Source organism: Engraulis encrasicolus, chromosome 3, assembly GCF_034702125.1.
Source record: "Engraulis encrasicolus isolate BLACKSEA-1 chromosome 3, IST_EnEncr_1.0, whole genome shotgun sequence".
NCBI classification, from domain to species: domain Eukaryota; kingdom Metazoa; phylum Chordata; class Actinopteri; order Clupeiformes; family Engraulidae; genus Engraulis; species Engraulis encrasicolus.
In genome coordinates this window covers 42,343,644-42,368,643 of record NC_085859.1, presented here as the reverse complement: position 1 = coordinate 42,368,643, position 25,000 = coordinate 42,343,644, and the positions used below count along the sequence as shown (strand labels likewise).

The following is a 25,000-nucleotide window of genomic DNA, read 5'->3' as shown; positions in this document are numbered from 1 at the left end:
CGTGAAGGTTAAAAAAAAGTCATGTGGCATTTTGTTTGGGTGGGGGGTATGGTAGACTATCCTTCCTCCTAGACTATTTGTGTGCCTTGCATATCAAGAAAATGAGTACTGTAATGACTTACTTTTATAGTATACCTGTATACCATATGAGAGTTGTTGTTTTATATAGATATTTCTCCTATGGGTAAGGGTGGCAAAGACCTACGGTACATGTTGTCCATCAACTGTCAGTTTTGAAGTACCAATTGAAGTACTCAATGATTACTGAGCTAACTGTAATACAACTTGTGACACAATTACTTGGTGAGGACTTGTTTGCAAATTCAGGAAAAAACTATTTACCTCTGCCTACTTACTCAACACCTACTTAGAAAACATTTCCATTTAATTTGAACTGAGGACATACTGTAGCCTATATGTATATTGAATAATCTGTAATGCCATTATAAAGATGACAGAAATGCACTCAATATGCACACTGCTACTTGTGAGAATGTAGAATTAGGTGATCTTATGGGTTCTTCATACATATGGAGAGGTCCTGTCCTTTACCCTCTCTCATACAAATAAAAAATATCTGTCAGGGAAATTAGAGGATGGAGAACCTGCTACCTTGGACATCATCTTGCACTGACACTTCCCCATTCAGATGCTGCACAGCAAGCATTAGTAGCAGTCGTCTATTCTCACCATAGTTTTAGTGAAATGCTCATTTGAATTCAGATTCAGAAACAGCCAGTAAAATGTTGTTCAGTATCTGACTACTTGTATTGCCTCATCATGACTGATGAAACATTTGCTTTGCTGTCAGTAGAAATGTAATGCATTGCAATGCATTGCAGAATTGAATCAAATCGAATCGAAACCTCCCAAATCGTAATCGAATCGAATCTTGAGGGCAGTGCCAATGCACACCACTATGTACATTTTTGTAGTTTCATCAATCTGGTCAAGCAGGCTACCACTGCCCTTTCATCTCTGCTGAGTTCCGGACTATATTAACATTGTCAGCTACTATAATGTAATTTAATAACAATGCAATGCATTACACAAAATGACACATTGTATATGACAGTAGAAAAAAAATCTGAGGGCTCTTAGGCTAGAATTACAGCATATACCCTAAAGAAACACCATGCGAAGTGCTTTTCTAACGTCCGTAACGGTAAAACCGTTAACAGACTCCACTATTGTATGATTATCTGACATGGGCTGCCATCTTGAAAGAAACAGTGATACTATACTGTATATTAAGTATAGAATGAGATAAAAGGAAGCTTCTGGTTGATTCCAAAGTTACAAATTTGAATTCTGCATCATGAAAAATGACTGATTTGACACTGATATCACCTATATCAGATAAATCATACAAGTGACGGCTGCCATCTTGAAAATGGGGGCCATCTTGAATATTCATGACAACTTTTCTATTATCCATATCACATTTACCAAGTGGTATGAATGGTAAATATGTCTAAAATATATTATATCCAAGAAAACTGTTGTGGCTGGCGGCCATTTTGAAAAATGGCTGCCATGGCCACCATGTTGAAAATTCACGATGGCTCCATATCCAGTTCTTTTTAGAATGTCTTTGGCTATATGTGTACCAATGTTCATGCTTGTATCACAAGCTGAACGATTCCTTTATATTTTGGAGCTAAGCTATTAGACTATTAGGGATGTTTTTGGTCAGGGCACAATTTAGCAACAATTTTGCCATTTCTCTTGCTTGTTTCGCTGTTCTTGGCAAAAGTAAATTGTCAGAAACGTTGCTTTACTGACAGGTTAGGGTTAGGCCTGGTTTTGGTCAGGGCACAGCAGAGCATTTTCGTGTGTAGCAACAGAAATTTGCAGTGGCAACAGAAATTCTCTGACAAGACGGGAAAAGTGTCAAACGTGTTTTTTTTGTTTTGCAGCGTTAAGGACCACAACTTTACATGCAAAGGCGTCACACTTCAACATGGAATGTACTGGTGTGAGATACTGACAGTGTTGCCAAAAGAAAATCAGACAAAGTCGCCATTGGCTCGCTGAAAAGTCGCTAGAAGTCGCTAGATGATGTCATGACGTTACGTATGACGTCACAGCGTCACGCACGGTGTGCTGATCTACAGAAAACGTGCCCACATGCCTTCGTCCACAATAGAAATGGGCGGTTCTAGCTACTTTTTGGAGATCAGAGCTAATCTGTAGCCCCGCTTAACCGTGGGAAACGCTTCTGACAGCGGCGCAGTCACAATTATGTTGAAAAACAATGATTTCGTCACTGAAAATGTGCATTTTTAAAAGTAGCCAGATGCACCAAAAAGTCGCTAATTTGGCAACACTGGATACTGACACCTTTATATGATGCCAGTCTGTCCTGTTTCTGATTTCTGATCCACACTGTGTTTCAGGATGGTGCGCCCCCGAGGCTTCCCTGAAGATTGCGAAGTGCTCTATGACTGGAAAGATTGCACTTATGAGGTCGTCAAACGGGCTGACCCCAACATCCCCTGTCCTCACAGCGCTGTTGGGAAATAGTTATGGTTTTTTTTGCTTTTGTTGACATATACAGAGGCAGACAAACTGAACTGAAAAGGTAAAAGACCTGCCATGTTTTTTTCTTTAAATCCCTTTGGGATCAATAAAGTACTGTATCACTACTCCACTTATCTACTCCCACTTTTTCTTTTCCCTGTACTGTCGACATAAGTGATTTAACATATTTGCCTGTACTCTCACTAATTTACATGTACTGTCAACACAAGTGATTCCACTAACTAGCTGAACTGTGTGAACCAGTCGTGTGAATCGGGCTGCAAGAAATATGGGGCAGGACTTTCACTTTCTGGCTAGTCTGGAGATTCAGGACAATCCTTGATGGGCCGCTTCATGTCAGTTTCAAGTTGTCTTAGCTTCTTACATTTACCTATACCTACCTGTAACTTACCTAAAGGTCTACTTGTATTAACTCTCTATTAAACTATGCATAGGAAGTGTTCAGATGAAAACCCCTTTAAGTGCTTTTTCAGACATCTTTAGATCTTTTTTGTAAAATATAGTAATCTCCTAAAAAAGAAGTCATTTTTATGTTAAAAAAAGGACAATAATCCAGGCTAAAATCAACAAACGGGTTAGCAGATTGTTACGTTTACTAAAATAATACAAATACCGCCTATTTCTTTAAACTTGTCATGAATGCACTAAGAGGGTCTTGCATCTGAATTCTTTGTAGTGGGGTCGTAATAGGCTCAGTCATTTCAAATTGGTGTTAAAGTTTGGTTTTCACTTCCAAGTTGAAGTTTTGGGTCTATAGAACAATTTGAGTTCGAGTGTCAAACACACAGATAACAAAATGGCCTGCGGGGGGCACTCTAAAATATATAAACTGCTATAACTTTTGATTAGTTAAACCAAATTTAACATATGAGCTATGTATGGATTCAGCATGAAGAGGAGAAACCGGTGAGCTAAGTATTTGGTTACTAGATTAAAGACACACTGTGTAAAAAACACACTTTTAGCCAATGGACAGCTAAATCTGGGTTTTTTTTAGATAAAGGGTGGAAATGCCCTCAAAGTTGCAATGAAACATAATTTATTGTGACAAGTTATTGTAAATAAAGCCTGGGTAATCACTTAACTTGATTTGTTCAGAATATCCCTGAAGCTCACAGATACTAATAGGATCCCTATACACAAATATGGCTGCATAAAGCCTAAGTTATGTGATATTTAGCACCCAACTTGCAACTTTGAGTGTATGAATTTAAGAACATGAGTACCAGCTTTTTGTTCCAATCAAGCCATCATTTTATTCACAACTTAAAAACTTTATATCTGGAAGAAAGTAAATCAATAATAATAATAATAATAATAATAATAATAATAATAATAATAATAATAATAATAATAATAATGATGATAAATACTATAGGGAACATCATTTTTTCCTGCATTCAAAAAGCAAACAGAAGACCATAGGGCTAAAATTTATTCCAATACTCCACTCTACAATAACTATGACAGAGAACAGATGCAAAAACAGCTGGTAACAAATGAACAGTTCCCAGATGACAGAGATGTCCTCATAACAGCAGATGATTGTTTCTACCATGTATGAAATAGTCCTATAGTATTATTTAGTATGCTTGCCAAAGGCCTCTGCTTGCCGCCAGCAAGCATACTAATTGTTCTCCAACAGTTTATTTAGTATGCTTGCGGGAAAGCATACCAATTGTTCATCAACAGTTTATTATTATTCTACAATTTTCCATTCACCTCAACCTGGGAATCGCCATTCATTAGTACGCCGGCTTTGAATCGTTGCAGCGTTCGAGATAGAGACACGGTTCGAGTCCCAAATTGAACGGCTCGAAAAGGGCTCAGGGTGGTGTATTTTTTGCTGGCCTACCCCCTTTCATTCGTTCACCAGACTTGTTTTTCCTCAGTTTTCTCTCTGTTTTCCCCCTCATTGAAATTAATGGTAGAATGGTCAAGATGATGATGTCACAAACTGTGGCAGTTACAGTGAGAGGCGACCTGTCCTAGGGTTTTTAACTAGGTATCAACTAGGTAAAGGCATTGTCAGAGAGGTCTTGGCTCTGAATACAAACTGTGTGAAGATCATAAGCCAACTCGTAAAAATGTTTCAGAGAGAGCAGTTTTAAAATCCCTATGATGTGACCCCATTCACTTACGAAAAAAAAATGTGTGAACAGCTCAGCGCATAGGCCTGAATATGTCAATTTTTTGACTGAACCATTTGGCCTAGAAAAGTGATCTCAGCTTTGACATGAAGAGCAGGGTTGTGCCATTTGTGTGTCAATATCATCTGACAACTTACAAAACTTTTGGAGATATGTCAGTGTAAAAATAAGGCTGCATGAGGTCTACATTACTTACTGTATCATTGACACACACACATGCAGCCATGTAGAACTTTAGACCTCTGCTGTCACCTGGGCAACCGTGGCCTAATATGCTGATGTGGCCACTCTATACAGTAAGTGGCAGTGGCCTACTGGGTAGGGTGTTGGTTTTTCAGAGGGTTGCAGGTTCGAATCCCACCCTTACCTCTCCTTACCCACCCATTGCTGAAAGGCACCTGAAGCATATCCATACATGCACACACACACACACACATACACACCCACACTCACACACACACACACACACACACACACACACACACACACACACACACACACACACCTCTCTCTCTCACACACACAGACAGACAGACAGACACACACACACACACACAGACCTCTATCTCTTTCCCTCGTGTTTCTCTGTGTGTATACAACAGCTGTGTGTGTGTGTGTGCATAAGCTGCAAGCATACTAATAGCATTGTCTCTTCGGAAAGTCTTTTTTTTATTATTATTATTATTATTATTATTATTATTATTGATTTGTTTTCTTCCAGATATAACGTTTTTTTTTAGATTTTATGTGTGAATAGAATATGGCTTGATTGAAAAGTTGATACTCATGATCCTAAATTCATAAACTCAGAGTTGCAAGTTGGGTGCTAAATATCACATAAGCTTAGGCTTTATGCAGCCCTATTTGTGTATAGGTATCTTTGTGCTTCAGGGATATTCTGAAAAAATCAAGTTGAATGATATCCCAGGCTTTATTTACAATAACTTGTAACAATAAATGATGTTTCATTTGCAACTTGGAGGGCATTTCCATCCTTTATCTTAAAAAAACCCTGAATCTTGCTGTCCATGGGCTAAAAGTGTGTTTATGACATATGATGTCTTTAATCCGGTAACCAAATACCTAGCTCACCAGCTCCTCCTCTTAATGCTGAATCCATGCATACCTCATATGTTACATTTGGTTAAACTAATAAAAAGTTATAGCAGTTTATATATTTTAGAGCGCCCCCCGCAGGCCATTTTGTTATCTGTGTGTTTGACACTCGAACCCAAATTGTTCTATAGACCCTAAACTTCAACTTGGAAGTGAAAACCAAACTTTAACACCAATTTGAAATGACTGAGAAAAATTGCACATGCCTACGACTCCACTAGTGTATTCTCATTCATCTGCCACAGATGAGTAAATGCGATGCCTATGTAGTATCTGCCCCAGATGAGTAAATGCGATGCCTATGTAGTATCTGCCCCAGATGAGTAAATGCGATGCCTATGTAGTATCTGCACTGCCACAGATGAGTAAATGCGATGCCTATGTAGTATCTGCACTGCATCCTGTGATCCTACTGGTGAGCGCAGTGGGATTTTTTATTTTAATTGCTAAAAAGTTTGTGTGTATTGAGTTGCACAAATCACTGTAATAGATGGTCAACTTAATGAAAAAACAATTATTGTCTCACACTCAGAACTTCATGCAATGATTTTTTCATTTGACCAGCATTTTGGCTTATGTCTTTGTCATTGAGATTACCCTGATAAATTGTGTTTTTTTCTTCTTCATTAAGTTGACTATCGGATCGCTGTGTGCACCTCACCCGGTGTGCATTTACTATAACTAAATATAGATTTAAAATGGTTGCAAGTTAACAAAATAATTGTACCTATAATAAAAGGCGTTGTACAGTATAGGAGCCTGTTGTTGTTTCAGTTCTTCATATTCCTCCTTCTTGGGAAGAGTGGGCGGGTTTGGGCATGATACTCCGGAGCTGAAAAAGGGGCTCACTTCGAGAGTGCTGGAAGCACTGTTGCCAGACTGGGCGGTTTCCCGTCCAATTGGGCTGCTTAGGATGACTCTTTGCGAGTAAAAAAAAAGGGACTAAAAATTGAATTTGTGTGGGGTTTTTTTTCTTCAAATATATGGCCATTGAAATAGGAATTTAGTTCAAATAGGGCGGGATTTGGTGCTTCCAGGCGGGTTTTGAGCATTTTTTTTGGGACTGGAACTCATCAGACACACCTGGCAACCCTTACTGGAAGCAGGAATGTTAGCCTCTGGACAAATGTTTGAATATGTTATGTAACACACACACACACACACACACACACACACACACACACACACACACACACACACACACACACACACACACACACACACACACACACACACACACACACACACACACACACACACACACACAGGCAGTAAAGTTAAGTAGTTCTCAATTCGCTGTCAGCAGCACCATCACACTCCAGCACTCACCCACGTGTTGTTTGCCTTGCTCACATGGTAATGATAAAAAAGAAATTAAATAGAGTGAAATAGAGAAATGAGTTACAGTTATGGCTATTTATTTAAGAACTTATGAGGAATCCTTGTGTGTGTGTGTGTGTCTGTGCATTTATGACAACCCATTAGGGTAAGACACTGTTGTGTGTGTGTGTGTGTGTGTGTGTGTGTGTGTGTGTGTGTGTGTGTGTGTGTGTGTGTGTGTGTGTGTGTGTGTGTGTGTGTGTGTGTGTGTGTGTGTGTGTGTGTGTGTGTGTGTGTGTGATCTTCGAACATCCAGGTGTTAAACGTTCTCTCAATCTGCTGAGAATGGCCATTTGTTGGCTGCCTGCAAGACCTAGGCAAGCTGTGGGCCTCATTCTTTATCAGAGAGACAATGGACCAAATGGCCCTTTGAAACCCTGAGCATGAGTTCATCATCTTCAGAGTTTATCACCATTATTCTTAGCATCCAAGATTATGGAAATCCTAGGGGCTCTCAAGCTTTTTGGGGCAGAGGACAACAGTAACACTTATGTAGACCTATACATTCATACCTATTGTAATAAACTGCGCATAAACTGCGCATGGGCAGTCATGGGTGAGCGGTTAGGGCGTCAGACTTGCATCCCAGAGGTTGCCGGTTCAACTCCCGACCCGCCAGGTTGGTGGGGGGAGTAATCAACCAGTGCTCTCCCCCATCCTCCTCCATGACTGAGGTACCCTGAGCATGGTACCGTCCCACCGCACTGCTCCCCATGGGGGCGCCACTGAGGGCTGCCCCCTTGCACGGGTGAGGCATAAATGCAATTTCGTTGTGTGCAGTGTGCAGTGTTCACTTGTGTGCTGTGGAGTGCTGTGTCACAATGACAATGGGAGTTGGAGTTTCCCAAAAATAAATAAATAAATAAATAAATAAATAAATAAATAAAGCATTCATGTCTCAACATTCATCACAGCAAACCTTTCATTGACGTAGACAAGCAGAAAAACCTTAAAATAAAGTTTTTCCATTTTTTTTGTTTTGTTTAAGTCTTAAAAGTTATAACAGCCAGACAGGCTCTTTGGACAATGAATTTACAGTTTGGAGGAGCTATATGGAGGACGCTGTTTCAACCTGTACTGAGGCCAAATGCAAACTACACATGGCCTACACTATACAGTGTGTTGTCCTACATGATAGAGGGGTGCGTATTACCCATAGATGTGAGGGGAAAATTATGCCTGTAACTATCACAAATAAAGTTCTGTGTTTTATGAGTTATGTCCATTCCCTTGAATTGTGTGGCAATAGGGCGGCGGCGTTTACATATCTACTGTATCAATAAAGGATGTATCAATATTGGCCATAGCAATATTGGGTCTATGGTGACTCCCAGGGAAGAGAGGCGGAGGCTAGGCTCCTCCTTCCTCAGGGCTGGGGGTACCTGCTTTAAAAACTCCTCTTCCAAATTCCCAGCCAGTCACAAGAGACAGAAAGACAAGTAAAGCTCAGTCTGCAAATATGGTAAGTCTTTTTTTTTGCAGTAGGTTTACTGTCGATTATCTGTTATCTATTACTTATCTGTTACTCATCCATTTTCTCAATCTCCTGCTGTTGTCTCAGATGGTGCACTTTTGCACTATGTTTCAGTGCATAATTACCATAATACACCATACGCAATGAACAATAACGAAGTGCACAAGTGCACCATTTGAGATCCAGCATCATTTTGAGAATATTATAAGTCTTTGGCAAGTCTTTTGGCCTACTTTCTAATATGACATTTCTTTAATCACTCAGTAACTAACACACATGTGTCATTCATGAGTGTGTCTAATTTATTGATGGATTTGTTGTTGATAATTTTGTTCTGCAAAGTTGCACGTTTCTGACTAGTTATTATCACACTAAATTCACTCCTTGTACTCACTGTATATTTATTTGCGACCTGACGCCACTCTCACAGCTGAGAGAGCAGAGTTTAGGTCCACTCTGCAAATATTATGTTCAGCTTGTTCTTGTGTCAATAGTCCATGGTTTTTTGCCCTTTCTGTCATATACATTATATACAGTATGCTACATTTCTGTAGTACTCCTATGTATATTATTTTATTATTGCTATACCTATCATTGCTACCTGTCGGTCATACTCTAATTCCAATATTTCTGTGGCACTAAATGAAACTCTCTCTCTCTCTCTCTCTCTCTCTCTCTCTCTCTCTCTCTCTCTCTCGTTCTCTCTCTCTCTCTGCAGCGTTGTCTAGTCCTTGCCCTCCTCCTGTGCTCTCTGGCAGCATTCGCCAATGCGGCCTGCTATCAGACAATGAAGAAACCATCAAGTAGGCCTACTGTACCTATTTCAGTCCATATACTTAACATTACAGTATATTGCATTTATATTTAGCTGAAGCTAAGGCGAGATGTATTGTACCTATTCCGAGCCATACTTTACAAATCATTAGAGTTGTGTAATCGTTGTAATCATAATTTTGAAGATATTACATACTCAGGCGTATTATGTAGACATGACATTATCGTTATAAAGCCACATAATTATGAAAATTAAATGTGAATATGTCTACTTTACAGTGAATATGATATGAATGCCTGCACTCTCTAGGCTGTACTGTACTGCATACATTGAAGAGATTTTTCATCCTTTTTCATTGTTCAAACTAACATTGTTTCAACTTTGAATTGTAAAGTTGTAAAGGGCAACAATGGACAGCTACTCATCAAAGATCCAGGTAAAAACTGTTTGTGTGTGTGTGTGTGTGTGCGTGTGTGTGTGTGTGCAGAGAGGGGGGGGGGAGATAAAGCGAGAGAGAGAGAGAGAGAGAGAGAGAGAGAGAGAGAGAGAGAGAGAGAGAGAGTTTTTTTAAAAAAAAATCGATCAGGGATAAGATTGACAGTTGCGATTCTCTTCTAGTGTGCGGTGCACCTTGACATCAAAATCGGGAGTCATGTAGTTTGAGCGCGGCTTTAGATGCATCTCTCGTTCTCTAGGTTTGTGTAAGCCTAGACTGTGTATGTGCACGTCTGTCCTTGCTTGAATGCATGTGTCCGTGCTTATATGTGTATGTGTTTGCAGCCCAGGACCCGTGCCAAGATGACACAGATAAGGACTGGCATGAGGTGGGCTCCTCGTGGACCAACAGCCAGTGCATGGAGTGCTCCTGTGGAACCGGTGGGATGGGCTGCTGTGACCGGTAAGTCCTGGTACACACAAGAGCGTGGCTTGCTGTAGCGGCAGCGAGAGGACGGAGCCATCTCCCATGCCCTTACATAGTAGAGTGATGTAGACATACTGTGCAGTATGAGAGCAGTAGAGTATACTATGTGACTTACTACAATAAAACAGGCCACATATCTCCCAAAGGTGTTTTTTTTGTAAACTTTTTTGCAGATTTTACAATTCTCAAAACCTATGTTGAACTCAATATGCTCCTGGGCCTACCTGCAGTCTTTTTTCCCTCATGGCTAGTCACATATAAGTTTTAGGCAATCCCAACATGGGATCTTCACCGATGGTAATACTGATGCATGAAATTGCACTAAATCCAATGTGATTGCTTTGCAGTTGCTTATAGTCTCCAGATTTGGAGTGATGTATAAAATTGCACTGAATTGAATGTGTATGTTTGTTTTTGTATTTTTCAGTATGGGAAGGCCCTTTGGATTCCCTGAGGATTGTGAGGTGCTATACGACTGGAAACAGTGCAATTATGAAGTGGTGAAGAAGAACGATCACAGCGTGTACTGTCCCCACGGAGCTGTTGGCAAATGAGCTTATTATTATGTGAAGAGTGAAGAGTGAAGTGCACGCCGGACATGGAGCAACACCTTTTGCTATTCTCTGAAATGTAAAATAAATAAATAAATACATAAATAAATAAACAAATAATAGATGAATAAATGTTTTTTGTGAGTGAACAAGAATTTTAAGCGGTTATATACGTTGTTAACAGGTCATTAAACATTGTGTCGAAGTGAAATTTCTTTAATGTTGTCCTATGTAAAGATATACAAATCTGCAAAAATGTGAGGGGTGTACTCACTTCTGTGACATAGCCTACTGTAGCTTGCCAAAATATTTAGCCTATTGGCTACTGTTTACATTGCAAAGCGTCTCGTGCTTGTGTTTATATTTCCTTCACCCCAGATGGCAACTATCTCGCATACAATACTTTGCTTTTAAATTAAATTACATTGCATGCTTGGCATGAAAATGTTGTTGTCTCAACAGGAGATTCTTGACCAAACTCTTCTACTGAATTGTCCACCACGTTTCTTCTGTTTCGTTAACAACATGGCGGCCGTTTAGAACAGTACATGCTGTGTCCATCGTTCAAGCGCTGCAATTTTGACAATTTTTAGCTGCATCCAGGCACTCTCAGTGCATTCAATATACCGAAATTGTCAGCGTGAGCGCCCTACACACTGAAACATAGTGCCCGAAGTGCGCAATGTGAGACACAGAATATGCTTCACCAAACATGCTCTATAACCCCTCTGCGTAGAGCCTCTGTTATCACCTAAATGACTTGCCTAGTAAACTAGACCCACCCGCCAGCGGGCAAAATTATTTTTGGTAACACTTTATTTTAGCGTTACATCTATTAGCAGTAACACATACAGCATTAATGCATGTGTAAGTTACTACTTACTAATAAATATAAATCTAGGCTTACTGGTCCTTACTAAGTTATATTGGTAATAAATCCCTAATGGTGCATGTGTAGCATGACCAGGTGAATTGAAAAAAATGTGTAATTAATGAACCGACTACGCCACCAGAAGGCACTAGAGTTCCTCTGGAAATTGAATTACACACTAGTGCATCAAACCACACAGGTCTGTAAGGAACGACAGAGACAGGATTACGGGGAACAATTACTTTCTTCTTTTTAATACTTCAGGAGGGTGTATGAAATACAATATTATTTAAAATCACAAACTCAACAAAAAGTACATTGACGTGAGACAGGGCAACCACACGAAAATGAGCTTAGGTTAGGTTTCCCCTCTTAAGTGGCTTCAGTAGAAGTTAACACGATGTAACACACAATTAGCACAGCAAGCACATCTAGTTGAATATAAGCATGCATGGAAGTAAAGCATTAACACAGCACACAAAATTACACTCGGCATAAGGGCTGGGCACTGCACGTGAGAAGCTACTGTAGGGCGGTCCTACTGGCCCAATTACAGGTGTGTGTGGTGCACCCGACACGGTCAATTGGACACACACGTACACACGCATTCACACACACTCGACTGAGAGTCCCAGCGATCAATGCGCGTCACCAAACACTCTCCAAATGCACTCCACGGACAGTTCCAAGCGCGCACCGTGCGTCACTTAACACAGTCTCCACACGCACACACTCAGTGGCGGACTTAGCAATTTGGGGGCCTAAGGCGAATTTAGCTAGGGGGCCCATCGGCCCATTTCATATCACATTTTTTAAACATAAAATCTCTTATTCGTTTTTTTTTTTAATCACGATTTTCCATTAAAAAAATACAAACGTTTACAAACAAACAAAAACAGGCAATCTTGGGCTACAACCCTTTCTGGACAGATTTCAATGAATATTTGCAGCTTTTCATGCAGAAATTGAACAAACTAAAATGGAAAATTTTCATCCCATTTTCAGTTTAATATGATAGCAGGGTGATTTTCTGGCCTCACTGAAGCGTTATTTCATATGTACATGCTTGCTGTCACCTAGCCTATTTGAAGTGATGTCGGTTTGGGATTTCATGGAGGACTTTTAAATGCTGCTGTGTGGAGCAGACAGGATAAGCGACAGGTGGACATTGTTTTCTGACAGAACACCGTTTTGTGGATTTGGCGTTTTCAGGTGGATACTGTCTTTGTGGATGTTTACAGACATCCCAACTTTCAAAAACTAACCAAGGAGATATTTACTGAATAAACCGAAAAGCGCGCTCTCTGTCAAGCGGTCGCCCTGACCAAAGCCTACCTGAACAGACCCATTGAGAAGAAATGCGCGTGCAGTCAGGTTAAACAGAAACATAGCCTTCACGCTCCCCTCGCTCGCGTGCCTGTGAAATCTAATCGAAGTAGCCAATTCCGCGCTCAATGCGCGAGTTGCCATCTTGCCTGCACTTCTCATATGTTGGATTTTGGATTTCATGGGAGACTTTGAAATTTCGCTGTGGGAAGTAGACAGAGTAGGCGCGGTGCACACTCTTTTTTTTGACAGAACACCGGTTTGTAGGCGTTTGCGGTTTCACGTGGATATTGTCTTCGTGGACGTTATAAGTTCCAAAAACTAATCAAGGAGACATTTACTGCATAAACCAAAAAGCGCGCTCTCTGTCAAGCGGTCGCCCCGAACCAACCCTTTGAAGACGCGCGTGCACAAAATAAACAGAAACACACAGCCTTCACTCTCCCTGTGCTCGCGTGCCTGTGAAATCTAATCGAAGTAGCCTATCCCACGCTCAATGCACGAGTTGCCATCTTGCCTGCACTTCTCATATGTTGGATTTTGGATTTCATGGGAGACTTTGAAATGTCGCTGTGGGAAGTAGACAGAGTAGGCGCGGTGCACACTCTTTTTTTTGACAGAACACCGGTTTGTAGGCGTTTGCGGTTTCACGTGGATATTGTCTTCGTGGACGTTATAAGTTCCAAAAACTAATCAAGGAGACATTTACTGCATAAACCAAAAAGCGCGCTCTCTGTCAAGCGGTCGACCCGAACCAACCCTTTGAAGACGTGCGTGCACAAAATAAACAGAAACACACAGCCTTCACTCTCCCTGCGCTCGCGTGCCTGTGAAGTCTAATCGAAGTAGGCTATGGAAGTAGGCCTATCCTACTCCACGCTCAATGCACGAGTTGCTTTCTTGCCTGCACTTCTCACAGCGTTAGCCAAAAAAGTTCAAGGGATTGCCAGCAGCGCGTCAAGGGCCGTTGGCCCTACATACGACGACCACAGGCTACCTGCAGACAGAAGGCATCAGGGAAAAGTATGACTAAACAGCATATTTATTAATGAGCCCAATTAAGAAGGCAAGTGGTGAGGAGTACAACATACCGGATGGGCGAGGCACATCGCCTACGCAGACAGCAGCAAGGGCAACGGTGCTTACACGGACAGGCTAGGTAAACCATGCCTAGAACTAGATGAATGCAGTGAATGAGAGGAATGTTGCGATTAAGATAGTAATCAGTCGTAGGGAAAACTGGGACATACCAGGAGAGGTTGAGCCAATGCCCACGCCAGCAGCTCAGCTGGGAGTCTGGGACCCAAGAAGCGATTACCAGTGCATGGAGTGCTCCTGTGGAACGGGTGGGATGGGCTGCTGTGACCGGTAAGCAGGGGTGAAATTAGAGGGATGCGCACAGGTGCGTACCGGTATAACATTTACAGGAGGCACGCAGTACTGGTAACAGTGGTAAGAGAATAGGGTTAATGCGGGCCAAAAAAACCCACATTTGAAACAAGTAGAAAGTAGTAGTATTTTTTTTAGTAGAAAACACATACAGCCACACTATGCCATTTGAGACAAGTGTCCTATGAAGAGTCTTTATTGACAGTTTATTGTTTATTTGCGGGTGGGGGTGGGAGGTGGCACCGATAAGACATTAAAACTACTTGCACCTCTGCCGGAGAGGGGGTTAGATCATTTAGTGGCATGTGGCATGTGCCAGTGACATGCGGAAGTGCCGCAGTGGCATGTCCATTGATTTTGTATTAACCACAGACCTATACTAACTATTATTAATAAGTGTGATCATATTTATTAATAATAAGTATTATTTTTAATTATTTATGTATTCTAGGTCTGTAATTACAACAGTTAACGGGCATGTCAAGCGCCGTCACGGTTGACACGTCACAGTTGGTTAGCCTATTATGGTTACAGAGGCAACTACGATGTCTACTGTGCCTAACCCTAAACTTTTCCTAAACCTAACCAGTCAGTGAAAAAATGTGTGTAAACCAACGGAACTATGCCTAAACCAAAACTCATTCCTAAACCTAACCTGTCAGTGGAAAAATGTGTTTTGTAACAGCATGCCAGATGCCACTTCCACATGTCGATGTCGAACTGTGCCTAAACCAAAACTCATTCCTAAACCTAACCTGTCAGTGAAAAATGTGTGTACACCAACCTATAAACATGCCGAACTGTGCCTAAACCAAATCTTATTCCTAAACCTAACCTGTCAGTGGAAAAATGTGTTTTATGCATGTCAATGATACCACTTCCGCATGTCACTGGCACATGCCACATGCCACTAAAGGATAACTCCTACTGCTCTGCCGGTAGAGAGCGAAAGTCAGCAAGATGGACAATTACAACCTTTATGGCGACGAAAGAAGGAGAAAGGAAGGAGTTGAGAAAAAACACAACTTATTCCCCAAAGGTTTTTTTTTTAAACTTTTTTTTTCAGATTTTACAATTCTCAAAACCTATGATAAACTCAATGTGCTCCAGGGCCATTTTTTCTTATGGCTGGTCACATATACGTTTTAGGCAATCCCAGCATTGGATCCTCACTGATGGTAATCCTGATGTATAAAATTGCATTTGCATTTGATTGCTTTGCAGTATGCATAGTCTCCATATTTCCCGAAGACTGTGAGATGCTGATATCAAATTTGGCTGAGATGCTGATATATAAAATTGCACTGAATTGAATGAGTGTGTTTGTTTGATTTTATTTTACAGTATGGGAAGACCCTTTGGATTCCCAGGGGACTGTGAGCTGCTGTACGACTGGAAACAGTGCAATTTTGAAGTGGCGAAGAAGAACGATCATAGCGTGCAATGTCCCCACTCAGCTGTTGGCAAATGAGCTTATGAGGAAGAGTGACAAGCACGTCGGACATGGAGCTACACATGTTGTTATTCTCTGACTTGTAAAATAAAATAAATAAAAAAGAAATACATATAGGCTAACAGATTCTTTGAAAGGGTCTACAGGGTGTCATGTCATGTTGTTATTCTCTGATAAGTGAAATAGTGAAAAAAAGATAGGGCAACACTTCGGGTATCATGCAATTGTCAAAAGAATGACATAACCCATGTTGAGAACATTCATGATGTATTTTTCATATTTTTGACTGTTGTCATAATGTGTCATAGAGTTTTTAGAATATCATTTTTAAATGCAACAATGTTTTCACTGACCCTCTAGCTTCACTTTTAGTGTGCTCCTGGTCTTGTTGTAAAAGTTTGCTTCCGCACACTAGCCTGGAAGTGCAAGCAGTTTTACATACAATATTATAACGCACATTAATACATTTGAAAACAAAATTACACATTTTCATTACAGACTTAGGCCTACATCTTAAAAAAACAAATTCCTATTTCCTAAAACACATTACCAAATGTAAAAAGATGTTTTCAAACCTGTTAATGTGCGTTATAAAATGTAAAAACTGCTTGCACTTCCAGGCTTCTGTACTACACACTTCACAATACACTGTTGCCGTGTCTCATGTCGCGCACTTACTGTATGTCAGTGTGCTGATGGTTAGTGCATAGTGCACAGTGAACACAGTGCACTGAGGCCTTTAGTGCATAGTGTTGTGGAAAACATTTACACACACACACAACCCCACCCATGGACATGAAGTGTACACAGTGTACAGCAATGACTGTGCCCTCACTGGAAGTGACGGGCGAGCAAACAATTAGCTTGCCAAAATACCTTTTGGCTACTGTTTACATTGCAAAGCATCTTGTGCTTGTATTTATATTTCCTTCACCCCAAATGGCAACTATCTTGCATACAATACTTGGCTTGGCATGAAATGGTTGGTGTCTCTGCAACATTACTTACAGAATTAAGAGACTCTTGACCATACTCTTCTACTTAACTGCCAACCATGTTTCCTCCGTTTCGTTAACAACATGGCGGCCTCTTTGTACGTGCAGTGTCCATCGTTCAAGCACTGTAATTTTGACCATTGTTAGGGCAGCATCCGGGCACTTTCAGCGCACTGAATTTACCAACATTTTCAGCGCGAGCGCCCTACACACTAAAACATAGTGGTCGAAGTGCGCAATATGAGACACAGCATATGTTTCACCAAACATGCTCTTTAACCCCTTTGCACAGAGCCTTCGTTTATCACCTAATGGACACCAAAATTGTTATATCCTAATCTTAATCTGTTACGTAGCCTCTTACTGCAGATGCCTGCAGGCCTATTCACTATTTTCTGGAGATACTCAAGAACATCATAACAACATTGCTATGACGTTACTGAGAGCCTTAAGAAACAATGTAAGACATAGCCATTAAAATTTTGGTGACAATACGGTTATAACAGGCTCTGTGTTAAGGGGCTCTCAGTAATGTCATGTTGTCTTTTCAGTGAAGAGTAAACGGGGCGGCAGGGACCATCTGCACAAAGACGCTACTCTAACAGGCACACCAAACACAGACAATCACACGCACACAGCCACACCCATGGATATGAAGTGTGCACAGTGTACACTGATAAACAGACACAAGACAGACAGAGTCTTACCCAATCTCTTGCTTGTACAGCACGGTCTGGGTCAATCTACCTTCCTGTCCATCTGTTTGTGCTCCATACGGTCCACCAGTCCAAAATAATATACAATATAATGCAATACAATACAATATAATATAATATAATATAATATAATATAATATAATATAATATAATTGGCAGGTTTGTCTAGTTTCCTAGGCCTAGCATGGTAGGGGACACTGGGGACACTTGTATGGTTGCAGCATCTAGTTTAGTCCCCTATCAGATACAAGCTAGAATGATACTAAAAGTGCACAAAGATATTATATTCCCTATAGCTACCTGATAAGATCAAAACAATTGATGTTGCAAACATCCCCTGTTGCAACTGTCACCAGTCTCCCCAGCTCCTCTGGATCAGAAAATGACACGACAAGAAAACATACTGTCACTCAAGGTTAGACGTTGGTCTAGTGTGTTTTGTGTAATAAATGATATCGGGAACAAGTGTGAGTTTTAAGCATTTACTTAACGTTCTTCAAGAGCATAAACATATCTGAGTCTCCTAGCAACCTACGGTAGGCTATATATATGGTGATACAGCCTGCATCAAAATAAGAGCACATGACACAACAGTTGGCTGAAGCCATTTATTGTTTTGCTATTGTTGTTGCTTATATACAACCTCTCATATACAGCAGGCCCATTAAAGCAACACCCACGGACTACACGAATGAAACAAATACTTGCCACGTGTGTTGAATGACACACAGGAGCAGTATTTACTTGTAGGGGCCTCATAATAGTCTCACTGATGATCCATAATATAACCTAAACCCAGGGTAGAGTGCATTTGTGAATGTTGTATGGATTCTGTGCAGGAGGGTCATTGTGTCAGAGATACTGTAGAAGGCCAGATCTCCTGCCCTGTGATCCACATATATGCCTATCCTGGAGCTGGCCACTAGAGGGAGTTTAGTCTCTTTCTGATTGTGTCTGAAAGATAAGCTGGAGGTGTAGAGGTCCAGACACCAGGACTGATCATTACTTCCAAACAAACACTCATTGCCCCGTCCTTTCTTGCTGATGCTTTTATATGACACTGATATAAAAACCCTTTCACCAATTTCTACCTCCCAGTAGCAGCGGGCAGATACACCCTCTCTGCACAAGACCTGCTGATACCAGTCAAATCTGTCTGGATGATCAGGATAGGGCAGGGCCTCCTCTCTACACTCTACCCTTCTGTTGCACTCAGACAGATGGAGGTCTTCGTTTGCTGTGTTTGGATCCAGAGTGAAGCGCCCAGAATCTGATGAAGGAGAAGATACAAACATTAGAAACACTAGAAACACTCAGGGAGCGCAGACCTCCGCCAAGGAAGCTGCTTCATAGAACATGTGACTATGTTACACCCTAAGACTTAGAGTTCACGCAATTCACCTTTCGCAAAAGCCACGCCCCCTAGTTATTGTTGCTACGCCCGTCAAAAACTTAGAACCAGGCACAAGTTTTGGCTGCGTTTCATAGGAAATGTGTGTAGTCTACACTTCTTGTATAGGCCTACACACACTGATTACTAGAAGCCATATTCAACTGTGAAATACAACAACTTGATGATGGCGTTGTAATGTCTGTAACCATGACTTTTTTATAATTTTAGTTGACAGTTGATATCTTCATAACAAGGTTGGAACAAGCACAGCCCCATTTCAGTGTTACTTTTTTATGCTGTTGCACTCGACGCATATACACAGACACAAACCGGGAAGGAGTGAGGGTGGGGGCTGCTCCGTGGGCAGTGCATTTGGCGCATATTAAACAACGCAACTAGTAGTTTCCCAATAAAATTTGAATCATAATGCTGTGAATCCAATACTATAATATCATATAATATTTAGAGATGTACAGGATCTAAGATCCGGTTCCGGATCCGGCAGGATAAAAGGGTTTTTCAGACTATCCGGATCCGGCAGGATATTAAGCAGTGGATCCGGTATCCGGCAGTTACCAAAAAATCAGGATCTGGGGCATCGCTACTTTTTATGTAGCCTAGGCTTTTCAGTCAGTCTTTCACAACCCCAATCGCTGCATGGAGTGAAAGCCCTTTGGAAGCGGCCATTGAAGGCAGTGTGGCTGTAAGCCAATGAGTCTTAAAAATAGTTTGCGCCAACGTAATAAAAAGGGCCCACGTGTGTGAGTTGGCTATGTGTTTCAACCCTTTCGTAGTATCCGGTATCCGGTTCCGGATCCGGAAGGATTTTAAGCAGTGGATCCGGTATCCGGCAGGATCCTAAAAATCAGGATCCGTTGTATCTCTAATAATATTGTCCTTAAGTCTGAGTGATGCATTGATTATTTGTTTAGGGTACGTTTTCTGCCAGCTAAATGCAAGGGGGAAGGGGGCTATATTAGCAAACAAGACGATTGCACAGTTAGCCTGCTACTTTTAAATATGATCACCTGGAGCTAATAGCCTCCACATGGCTTAATCCATCCCTGTTATCAGTCCGCTTGAGGTTTTTGCTTCGCGAAAGTGAAAAAACGAGGTCCTATATAATCAATCTTCAGATGGTGTCGGACCGTGACGGTGCCATAGGCACACGTTTTATGTCTCACTAAAATTGCAGGTTTTTGACGGACCTCCGACAAGTTCTACACTCCTTATTTACCGTTGCTGAGCTCGGATTGGTTGGCGGCCGTTTGTGGGAGGGGTTTTGCGAAAGGTTAATTCAATTTCTGGTCACTGGCGTCTAGATTTATAGGCCAGCAATGGTGAAGAATCTTTAAAAAAGGTCCTGGTTCCGGTTTGTGCTCCGGATCACCACTAGAATTTAATCACTTGTTCCTTGTCAATACTAACAACTCCACAAAGTTTCAGCCAAATCCGTTTGCAAGTTTTTGAGTTATCCATCTGACAGATAGACAGACAGACAGACAGACAGACAGACTAACGTGACCGAAAACATTAAGTCCTTGGCGGAGGTAAAAAAAAAAAAAAAAAAATTCTATTAGCTGTTCTGTTAGCTGCGTACATGTGTGGTTGGGGACTAATTGTATTATGGCTCGACCTGTTATCTCCCTATTTGCATAACCAAGCCTCATGTAATGCAAACAACGTGGCAGAGAATATGTGAGATACTAGTGTTGCGTTGCCTGTAATGCAGCCCAAGGCGAGAACCATAGCATAGTCTGTGGAGATGGTCAACCAAGCCCCGGCTCTCGTTGGCCGACTACCGCAATCCATGTCCATGCGTATTCCGTTGTTTGTTTAAATGAAGGAGTAGGTCCATTTCTCTTCTTCACGGTGTGTGTGTGTGTGTGTGTGTGTGTGTGTGTGTGTGTGTGTGTGTGTGTGTGTGTGTGTGTGTGTGTGTGTGTGTGTGTGTGTAAACATTGTTTGAAGTACATCACTCACAGTGTAAAAAATCCTCTCTGGTCACTGGTTCACCAAGAGCCTGGCTATCAGACCCTGTAAATTAATGTTACGGTAATGTAAAATGTTAGTGTTAATGTGAAACATCACATTAATAAAAAAGTATATGAACACCATAATATGCTGTATTCTTCATGCAATCAGAGCAGTGGAGATCACCTAGCCTGGTAAACCAGTGTCACCCACTGGACGCCGAAATTGTTCAGCTGCGAGTGGGTCTGGCTTCAGATCCGAGAACGTTTTGAACACTGTGCCCTGAGTCTGGCAAAACCAATTACTACGAGATTTGTTTTGAATCCAAGCGGGCGGGGTTTTGAGGGAGTGACGACAAATCTCGCAACACCGTTGGGAAAGCACATCAACGGAAAAGATCGCCGATTGGTCAGAGCGCCGGCACGGTTTGAAAAAACAACAGGTTGTTCTCATCAACAATCTTCGGAGGTATCGATCATCGGGGCCAGACTAAATTACTCCTGTCTCACATTTAGGTTGGTTTATCAGGCTAGAGATCACCAGTGATACAAGTCTTCACAATAAACTTTCTGTCTTTTCCTATTAGGGTGACACTGAATGCACCAAAGCAGGGTCTGATGCAATTATTAGTCAATTGTGAGTACAAACATAACAGCCGAGGTGAACATTTAAAATGGAACCATTACATTACATGACATTACATCTTTAGCAAATGTTCAATACTGTGCCATTTTTTGGAAACACACTTATTATACACCTCTCCTTGAGTTAAATGATTGTGTTTTACCTTTCTCCTGTACTTTCAATTGTTCTCCGAGTATGGCAGTGCAACTTTTACCTCCATTCTAGCAATTAACATTGAATCCTATGAGACCAGCTGGCGGCTAGTTGGTTCAATTGCTAGCTTGGAGGTGAAGTTTGCACTGCCATACCCGGAGAACAATTGAAAGCACAGGAGAAAGGTAAAACTCAATCATTTAACTCAAGGGGAGGTGTAATATGAGCTCATTTCCAAAAATGGCACAATATCACTTTAACCCCTTAGCGCAGCACTATGGCTCTCTGTAATGTCATGGCAATGTTGTTATGATGTAGTTAAGCATTTTCAGCACGTGAATAGGGTCGCCGGCGACCCCTGCTGCAGTAAGAGGCTACAGAGGACATAATAAAGCACGTACAGAGTGTGGGATGAATACAGAGCACAACAGTGAAGAACAACTCAGTGGATCAACTCAGTAAACATCCTTTCACTGTCCTTCACTGTTGTCTCTGTGCACTAGACCGATAGGATGCACGCACGCGCACACACACACACACACACACACACACACACACACACACACACACACACACACACACACACACACACACAAAGTGGTTACAGTGGCAGAGGGGGCAGTTATTTATTCATAGTCAACAATATCTATTAAATTACTATTTACTGTATAGGCCTATACTTATGAATCCAACTGTGTTGGGGACTTAAGCCTGGCTCAAACTACACGACTATCGCGCCGATTCTCGGCTGAAAACCCCCCTTACGACAATCGCTGGAACGTTACCCCCCAGGACCATCGCAAGCGATTGTCGGGAAAGATTTCCTCGTCGTGAGCGGCGTTCTAAGATAGAACTTTGGCAGCTCAAAGAGTCGCCGATCGCAAATCGTAGAAATCAAACAGTGTTTGATATTTGCGACTGGAAATACAACGTCGGGCATTGTCTCGGTGGCTGCGAGCAGCGACAAGATTGACCGTTGCGATTCTCTTCTAGTGTGCGGTGCACCCCGACGCCAAAATCGGACACACAATCGCTAGTCGTGTAGTTTGAGCCTGGCTTTAGACTTAATCCTGAAGAGCAATGTGGGTCTACGGTAGTGAAGGGGATTTCCATTGGCATACTACAGCATTAGAGTCATGCTTGTGTCACCAAGTTGTTCTCGCCAGAACAATACTAATAGTTAGAATATCTTTGGTGTCGCATCTAATCAAATCTACTATGTCCTTCCAAAACCAGATCTGCAGCTGATTGCCTTCTCCTCTGGTCAGTTCTCACCTTGAGTATCTTCACAGCTTTCCTCAGCTATTGCAGCTCCTTCTCCTTCAACTGGATTATCTGATGGCATCTCCTCTGGCTCTGGTCCAAACCCTCCTGCAGCAGGAACCAAAGCAACAAGAGTTTCAAGTTTATTCTTGAAGGCCACTACTTCACAAGCAGCTCATGCAACATTAACCCAGTTCAGCGATGAAACACTGCCGCACAAACAACACATAGGCGACCCATGACAGATCAAGGGCTACACTAGAGTTGTCCAGTTAATGTTTTACAGAAGGAAAGACATTGGACTTTTTTAATCTTCATTCTCCACTAAAAGAAACACTCCCTGGTTCGTATACTCGCCGAGCCAAAGTCACTACTCATTCCACATTTTATATTTTGCTCATGTATTTCATAGGATGATGGAGTCATGGGTCTGGTGGCCATCTGTACATTTTCTACCATGTTCCAGGAAGTATGAAAGTAGGTAAGGTTATCTCTATGTTGGGGATTGAAATTGCAACCTTTGAGGTTGAGGACCAGCTGTTTAACCACTACTCCATGGTCGCCTCAGCTGTTGTCATGACATCTAACCACTCATATGCCAGATAGAGTTCCAATTTACAAACTCAAACACATTGTGTTAGGATGTCAGTTGTACTTAAAATACAATGCCAACCTGAGTTAATTTATTGGTACCTGAAAATCTGTTGAGAACACCTAAAATGTTTATGTCATCTGGACATTTTTATAATATTGAGTACTACAGCGTTAACTTTTCTAGTTCATAGTACTGTTGGGGAATACAGTGTGTATGTGACAATTAAAAACAAGAAAACAAACAAACAAAACAGCAACAGTTAAGTGTAATGTAATGCAGTGAAGGGTTCTGTCTGCAGGCTGTGGGCCAACAGTGTCTCAGAGTGAAGAGCAGGTTGTTGGTTCTAGTCCATCTTCTCCTGGAGAGATGTAAGTGTCCTTCAGCACAGCTGGTGTGTGTGTGTGTGTGTGTGTGTGTGTGTGTGTGTGTGTGTGTGTGTGTGTGTGTGTGTGTGTGTGTGTGTGTGTGTGTGTGTGTCTGTGTCTGTGTGTGTGTGTGTGTGTGTGTGTGTGTGTGTGTGTGTGTGTCTGAATATGAGGCATTCAATGTAAAGTCCTTCAGGTGCTACTCTGCTGAGTTCAGTACTGTGCAGTATAAATGCAACCATGCCATGCTGCTATGGCTGCTGCAGTGAGGAGAACTAGTGAGCGCTACAAAGGCCTTCAAAGGAACTAAAGATGACAGGAAGTCAGATCCCTGCAGGACACAACATGCTCCTCACATGCTGCCAATGTACAGGACTCAGAGGGGCTTAGAAATCATTAGCACAGTCATGGATTATCAGGTATAAGGGGTTGCAAGTTCAAGTCCTGACCATCAGAACCAACCTTCAATTCACTCTTCGCAATTTGTGCTTTTCGTAAATGATTTTTACTCCATCAATTATATACATGATGAAGATACACATTAATTCATATGTCTGGTCTGGGCATTTCTTTGTGCTTGCTGTCACAACGACCATCATTCAATTCACTCTTCACAATTTGTGCATTTTTTAAAGTAATTTTATGAAATCAATTATTGCAAATGACACATTAATCCTCGTGCCCAAGACCAAAAGTAAATAGCATCCGCCATCCCCATATCACAACAGAAAATCAACAAAATGCCAGAATATTGTAATGGATGTTGAAGGAGAATTAATTAAGTCAGTGTAATATCATCAGTGGTGTATGAACCAACTCAACGTGTGTTTGACATTAAACATGTGAATTAATACGGGGACTGATTACTCCACAGATGAGACAGAATTACAGCCATGACAGAATCTCAATACAAACCGTCAGATACAGCAACACCCACAGGCTACACAAATGTATGTGTGTGTGTGTGTGTG

General features: G+C 41.5%; 2 protein-coding genes and 1 long non-coding RNA gene across 4 annotated transcripts in view; 2 read left to right on the top strand and 1 right to left on the bottom strand.

The window, feature by feature from the left end:
• Positions 1 to 3,213, top strand: part of LOC134445424 (beta-microseminoprotein-like) — a 6,724-nt gene extending 3,511 nt beyond the window's left edge. The window contains exon 4 of the mRNA XM_063194506.1: positions 2,400 to 3,213. Within this exon, the coding sequence (XP_063050576.1) occupies positions 2,400 to 2,526 (127 nt within the window). The 3' untranslated portion in view covers positions 2,527 to 3,213. The remainder of the gene's footprint in view (positions 1 to 2,399) is intronic.
• Positions 3,214 to 8,578: 5,365 nt separating this feature from the next.
• Positions 8,579 to 16,059, top strand: LOC134446155 (prostate-associated microseminoprotein-like). Of its 2 annotated transcripts, none has more exons than XM_063195455.1 (5): positions 8,579 to 8,652; positions 9,383 to 9,467; positions 9,834 to 9,875; positions 10,220 to 10,337; positions 15,843 to 16,059. In XM_063195455.1, exons 1-5 carry the CDS (start codon positions 8,650 to 8,652, stop codon positions 15,967 to 15,969), a joined length of 375 nt encoding a protein of 124 aa, XP_063051525.1. In that variant the 5' UTR covers positions 8,579 to 8,649; the 3' UTR covers positions 15,970 to 16,059. The 2 variants fall into 2 exon arrangements, with proteins under 2 accessions (XP_063051525.1, XP_063051524.1); XM_063195454.1 differs by lacking the exon at positions 15,843 to 16,059 and adding an exon at positions 10,789 to 11,123.
• Positions 16,060 to 18,157: 2,098 nt separating this feature from the next.
• Positions 18,158 to 23,274, bottom strand: LOC134445423 (uncharacterized). The gene is made up of 3 exons (XR_010034248.1): positions 23,082 to 23,274; positions 21,039 to 21,092; positions 18,158 to 18,932 (listed from the first exon to the last, which is right to left on the bottom strand). It is a non-coding gene; the product is annotated as an uncharacterized LOC134445423 (long non-coding RNA).
• Positions 23,275 to 25,000: the final 1,726 nt, after the last annotated feature.

Excerpts from the sequence above, each read along its gene's own strand:
- LOC134446155 (XM_063195455.1), top strand. Across the intron at positions 9,468-9,833 it reads GACAATGAAGAAACCATCAA|TTGTAAAGGGCAACAATGGA; the intron begins GTAGGCCTACTG and ends TGAATTGTAAAG. Across the intron at positions 10,338-15,842 it reads GGGATGGGCTGCTGTGACCG|TATGGGAAGACCCTTTGGAT; the intron begins GTAAGTCCTGGT and ends TTTATTTTACAG.